The sequence below is a fragment of the Mustela nigripes genome, chromosome 2 (assembly GCF_022355385.1).
Source record: "Mustela nigripes isolate SB6536 chromosome 2, MUSNIG.SB6536, whole genome shotgun sequence".
NCBI lineage: Eukaryota > Metazoa > Chordata > Mammalia > Carnivora > Mustelidae > Mustela > Mustela nigripes.
The window spans coordinates 104709393-104716071 of NC_081558.1; the positions used below are offsets into that span (position 1 = coordinate 104709393).

At 39.5% G+C, this 6679-nt stretch overlaps 1 protein-coding gene across 1 annotated transcript in view; it reads left to right on the top strand.

The window, feature by feature from the left end:
- The first annotated feature begins 821 nt into the window (after nt 1-821).
- ATP13A4 (ATPase 13A4) overlaps nt 822-6679 on the top strand; it is a 127782-nt gene continuing 121924 nt past the window's right edge. Inside the window, exon 1 of the mRNA XM_059388017.1 lies at nt 822-1153. Coding sequence (XP_059244000.1) covers nt 983-1153 — 171 coding nt within the window. The 5' untranslated portion in view covers nt 822-982. The remainder of the gene's footprint in view (nt 1154-6679) is intronic.

Below are 6679 nucleotides of genomic sequence, written 5' to 3' on the forward strand. Positions count from 1 at the left end.
ATGAGAAGAGACAGCTCCTGTAGGTGAAATAATCACACAGCTCAACCAACATGGATAGGAGCTGGAATCCAGGGTTCTCTCCAGAGCCAACGTGGCTGGGTGACCCCTATACCATGTTGAGACTTCTGACAGATATCTTAGGCTTCTCTGTTCCGGCTTTCATAATAACAAAATGCCTTCTATTGTATTTATTTGCATGTTTGAATGCCTGCCTCAGTCTGAGGGCAGCAGATAGGACTTGATTTATGTGTGTAGTCCCTGTGCTCAGATAGTGAGTATTGAATGGATGTGTGGATAAATTAAAAAATGCGTCTTGCCACAAAGTCACTTGAATATTTGGTTTCTAGACCGCCTCAAGAGTTTAACCACCAACATTTTAGTGAAAGGAGAACACATAAAATAGTTTGATCACACCTTTGTTCTCTATGTTTTTCCCAAAGTGAACTTAATTCCACATACACGTTAAGTAGAATGCTTTTTGCATACGCAAAGAAATGTGGCCACAAATAACTTTGGAAGAGGATTAGTCGTTAACTTGTACCTTTTGTAAGCAAAATGAATGAGGATACTATTAAAGCTGGTGGATTGGGGCTTTCATTAATCAAATAAGATCTGCAGCTCTGTTAGTCCTCCCCACCCCCAATTCCTTAGTCTCTGTGAATAAAGCAGTGACCTGGGAGTTCTTGAGCCCGCTCCCCCACTCCTTGGAAAGGTCCTGCCAACTCCCCATTGTCCTGTTGGATTTGCAGTCAGATGTCTTATGCTGGCAGGCACTGGGCAGGCAATGAGTTCTTTCCCTGGAAGTTGGGCACAAAAAGACCGGCATGGGAGCAGCCTGTTTTGGGACAGCTGCTCTGAGACAATGCAGTAAGCAAGGCAGAAATTCCTCAGAGCTGAGGGTGACTCGTGGGAGGAGTCCAGTTTGCTAAGGATTGTCATTTGCGGAGAGTAGGTGTGTGTTCAAGAAGGAGTCTTAACCTGGATGATCATTAACTCTTTCGGCCGGCTGGAGAGCTGCGGTGGCTTGGCAAGTTGGTCGCGGAGGCTCCTGCTCAGGAAGGCCAGGGAGGAGAAGTGGAATCACTTTTTCATGGGGGACCACTTTGAGAAGGGCCAGCACTCTCTGCTCAATGAAGGTGAAGAGAATGAGATGGTAAGATTCTAACCACACTCCCCTCTTTCCATTCCCATTTCCCAGCCTCCAGTACTGTCCCCCTGCCACACACACACACACACACACACACACGCGTGTGCGCGGGTACGCACACTCTCAGACACACTGACCTGCCTCTCTGCAATTTGACTCTGGTATTACGTGAGAAAAGGTAGCGTCCAAGAAATCTCTCTGTCCCGTAAGTATAATCTCTAACAGCAGAACTTTGCTGGGCAGAACACATTGTATTCATTTTATCAAGAAGGGAGAGAAGCACAATGCCACTTTAGGATGCCTTTTTGAGCCTCAGGAGTCCTGCAAGTTCTGTTCAGAACTTAAATCATTTCAGCAAACCCCTAATGTTGGGAGCAGTGCATTCCTTGCTAGGAAGAAGCAGAATAGCCACCGTAAGGTAGGAGTGCAGCTGAGTCTCTGACTGTCCTCTCTTCTCACATATCTGTGTTCGCAAACAATGTCGTCTGGGGAAAACATAAAATATTAGCAATTATCAGCCTATACACTTTTATGTTTACTTCTCCAATTTTGCTCATAGGTCTCTCATTATGGAGATTTTTTACAGACAACTTTTGGTGGTTCATGGTCTCTTTTATTTTAGATGTGCTCTCTTCTGGGGGAACTGTAGGAAAATCAGAGATGATTCTTATGTTCTTGCTGTATTTAAAGCTGTATTTCTCATTTACAATGTAATCGAGAGAGTTAGAAATGCGTAATTTTGGTTAATAAGGCCTTTCTGTTAATTGAGTAAGTATAGTCTTTTATGCCAGTAATGGTGTAATTAAAATGCAATACTCCCATTCTATAATAGCATTTTATCTTCCTGGAATTAATAATGAAATAACAAACCCAAAAGATATTTATTTAAATTTTATCCTGGTTAATTGCGTTAGCCCTGACTATTAAATTCTTTGTTCCTGAACTGGTCTTTCAAGTTTAATCTGCTTACCTGTTCCTATAGCAACAACATTTTTTGGACCTTCAAGAGTAGATCCCTTGTGCTATCAAAGCTGAAAAAATTTTAAGGGAATAGAAAGCACCCAAATGGATATGGGCTTCTTAACCATCTCCTTACTTCTTTCAGATTGGACTGCTGAATGACCATTCTCTTTAGGCCCTACATAAACAGCACTGGAAATGACTTTCTAATGCTCTCTGTTGGCTATCATCCTTGTTTCTCCAAAATGTTTTCTTTGGAGAGTCAATATTCTGTTATTCTCTATATTAAGTTGAAAACTTGACCCTCATCTGGAATGCTCTTCACCAGAAGGCAGGGGCTCCTCCCTCCCATCTTCAGATGGAAACACACCCACTCTTTTCTCATACACTCATTTCTGCTCTTTGACAATTTGCCACTCAATAGTCATTAAGAGTCATCCACTTGCTAGCAGACATTCCTAGTGCTGGGGAAGCGACTCCTTCCCTAGCCTACACACTGCAGTGCGGCGATTTTGTTCAGACTTTATCTTCCTAATGGCCCTGCCCAGTACATCAGGGTGTCCATATCATGTTGTGGGCAGCTGGAAGTCCAGTTAGGAGAGGGCCTTTGGTATGGAAAAGGGGCTCTGTGCTTTCTGGCCCAGAGTCATTTTGCCAGCGGTCTCAGCGGAGGTGAGGCCATTAGTATGCAGTCTTGAGCGCTCCATCTTGTTCCGCCTGGAGAAACCTGGCCACCCGCCTGTTGCTGTGTCTGATTCTCTCCCTTTGTAACTCACTACTCCATTCCCCATGCCCCCTTCACCGAGAGTTGTAAACTTCCAAAATTCTGAAGATCTCTTTTTATTTGTTTGGTTTTGATAGAGTACAATTGACATACAATGTCATGTTAGTTTCAGGTGTACAGGATAGTGATTTGACAATTCTCTGCATTATGAAGTGCTGACCACGATAAGTGTGGTTATCATCTGTCACCAGATGAGGTTATTACAATATTCGTGACTATATTCCCTGTGCTGTACCTTTCATCCCTCTATAACTGGAAGCTTGTACGTCTTTGTCTCCCTCACCTATTTTGTTCATTCCCTCAGTGCTCTCCTCTCTGGCAACCACCAGTTTGTTCTCTGTGTTTATGAGCCTGTTTTTGTTTGTTTGCTTGTTTTATTTTGTTTTTCAGATTCCCCATATGAGTGAACTCATATGGTATTTGTCTTTCTCTGTTTGACTTCACTTAGCATAATACCTTCTAGGTCCATCCATGGTGTTGTAAACGTGAAGATCTCACAAAAATTATCAAGATAGCTTCAAGATAATCCATGTATTTTTACAGTGAGTTTTAGTTTACCAAGTATTTTCTTGGCCATTAGCTATTTTGCTTTTTACTATACTTTGTGAGATACATGCTATGATTCCCACTTTAAGGATGAAGAAATATTGACACAGTGGGAATTTGTCTAAGGTGGCATCAGTCAGTAAGTCCAGGGGCTGAGGCCCCACATTAATTAAGTTGGCAGCTCTTTTGTCTCTGGACCTAAATATAGCCCAGTGACATTGTACTGTTTTCAGTCCTTCCCCAGGACATTGTACTGTTAACACACTTTTTCTCTTAAGATAACAAAGCTTAAGAGAATGTCTGATCTTAGATTTCCCAAGAACTGTTTTGCCATATATAATTTGTAGACTTGTATTTCCTGAATAAGTCTGTCTCCTCTGACTTAAATTTTAATCCCTTTTAGAAAGCCAAGAAATTGTCTAGAAATGTGTCACATCAAAGTGTTTATAGTTTCTTGCTTTATAATATACACTATTTGGACCTTTGCAGCAGACATTCCTCCAATAATAGAAATCACTTCAAATTTCAAGAAAAAATAACATTCTAGAGTGTAGCTCTCATGTCAAATGAAGAACAGGAATGTTTCCAGGCCCAAAGATGCCTGGGACTGTCTTCCATTCTAGAACAAAAGAAAGAGGAATTAAAGAGCAACTCTAGGTGATATGAAAGTAATAATCTTAAGTGCAAAGTAAGACAGGAGTCAAGAGAAGGAAGAATTTGTTTGAAATTTAACAAGGAAGAAAAGGGGAGAAAGTAACCTTCAGAGCAGGTTCACCCAGATGACTTCCTCATAGCCTCAAAGAGCAAACTGTTTCTTAGCCAGTGCTGCAAGTGGACCAGCGGCCCCAATCTCACTGGCCTTAGGCTAGTCACCTGCTGCTTTACCTTGTTTCCAAATCTGTCCAATAGGAGTGGTCCTTCCTACTCCACCCGCTTCACAGGGCTCTTATGAGGATCAGCTGAAATAATCTATGGGCAAGTGTTTTGAAAGATGCAAAATCTTAGGTGAGTGTAAAGTAAGGTAAGCTGCTATTATTTAAATGAAGATAGGAAGTGTCAGGGCTTCAGAAATTAACCAGTTGAATGACTACTAACCCCAAAGTGAGGTCATCGCTTCTCACTAAGTAACCATAAGTAAGGACTGTATACTTTTATTCATCCACAAGCTACAGAGACCATTTATAAATGGAGAGGAGCTGAGCTACCTCATACCCAGCCCTGTACTGCTTACTTTGGGAAAACCACAATTTTCCTTGGAACTAAGTTTCATTATTTGTAGAAATATCAGACCTCCTGGAAGCTTGAATTCCTTTGAAATTCTGTGGGTACACATTTATGCTTTGAAATGCCTTAGAAATACTAAATGCTTGGGTGTCTGGGTGGCTCAGTTGGTTAAGCAGCTGCCTTCACTCAGGTCATGATCCCATGGTCCTGGGCTTGAGTCTGGCATCTGCCTCCCTGCTCATTGGGGAGTCTGCTTCTCCTCTCTCCCTTTGCTCTCTCTGTCAAATAAGCAAATAAATAAAATATTTTAAATAAAGAAATACAAGGGCTTATTTCCTTATACTATGACTTAACAAAGTGGTTGATTGATTGATATTGTGGTTTAATTGTCTAGAACATTGCTCACTGTTGTCCTTCATTATACCATTACAAGATCATACTCCTTTTAGGGAAGTGTTTTGTTTTATTCTAGTAAGACTTGTTTTTAAAGGTAATTGTTCTCTGATTTTTTTTCTTTCCTAGTTTCTAGTGAATAAGAAAACAAACCCCTTGGGGGCACCTGGGTGGCTCAGAGGGTTAAAGCCTCTGCCTTTGGCTCAAGTCTTGATCCCAGGGTCCTGAGATCGAGCCCCACATTGAGCTCTCTGCTCAGCGGGGAACCTGCTTCCTCCTCTCTCTGCCTGCCTCTCTGCCTGCTTGTGATCTCTCTCTGTCAAATAAATAAACAAAATCTTAAAAAAAAAAAAAAAGAAAACAAACCCCTTGATTCTTCTGATTCTAAAGATAACATGTTTACTATAAAAATATTGAAATGACATATAAGAATTTAAAAAATGAAGTAAATATAATTTGTAAATATTCTACTCAGACATGATCAGTATTATTGACCTTCCTTCTAAAGACTTATAAAAGATGAATCCACAAAATTCATCTAACTCATCTAACATACAAAACTTTATAATTTTTTACTACATTTTAATATCCTCTATACCGTTGTGTTTATTTACATCTGTGTATTTGTATCATGGAAATACTACACACTGGTGTGCTACTGGTCAGCTCTTTCTACTCCATATTCAGTAGCCCAAAATGAATAATGTTGGGTGTATTTATGCCATAGAAATCAGAAATGCTACACAGGACTTGCCTCTTGCCCCACCTGAAGGCCAGTTGTTAAATATTTACCAGCATACTACTGAACATATCCTTTCTTTAAGAATTCCCTGCTCCCCCGATACATGTCTAATATAGGAAGCATGCTGTATTGGGGTATCATCCATTTATTTGTACTATGCATCATGCCAAAACACAATAAAACCAGTCATAATCTATTCCAAAAAGCATGCATACACATATTCATAAATATATTCTTCGAACAAAAAATGGAGTCATTCCATCTATCTATTTTTTAAGCTCTCCTTTTCATTACACCTGAAAATATATCATGGCTATATTTTTCTTCTGAGAATTGTAGCTCCACATAACTATTTTAACATTTAAATTGTATTTGGATGAACTATGTTATATTAAGCAAATCTCTCATGTTGCTCACTTAAGTTAATTCTAAATTTTTTGGCTGTGATGGACAATTTGCACATGTAATTTCAAATACTTGTCAGATTTTTTTCCCTCAGGATAAAGTCCTAAAAATAACATTGATGGATAAAAGGGGATGTGTGTTTTAAATTTTGATTGATACATAATGCTAAATTGCCTTTCAGAAGATTGTGCTTGTACCAATATACACTCTGACAAGCAATCTTTTTTAAGAATACTTACTTTTTCTACCATACTTGTCAATGTTGAGCACTATCAATCTTTTCAACTTGGGCTCACCTGCTATGTGAAAATGATAGTTTGAGGCTCTATTATTTCTGCATTTCTTTGATTTGAAATTGAGCACATCTCTATATGTTTATTGGCATTTTCGTTTTTTTTTTTTTTTTTTTTTTTTTTACACTTTTCATATTTTTTTCACTTTTTTTGCTTCTATAGTTTTGGGGTCTAGTAATCATCTT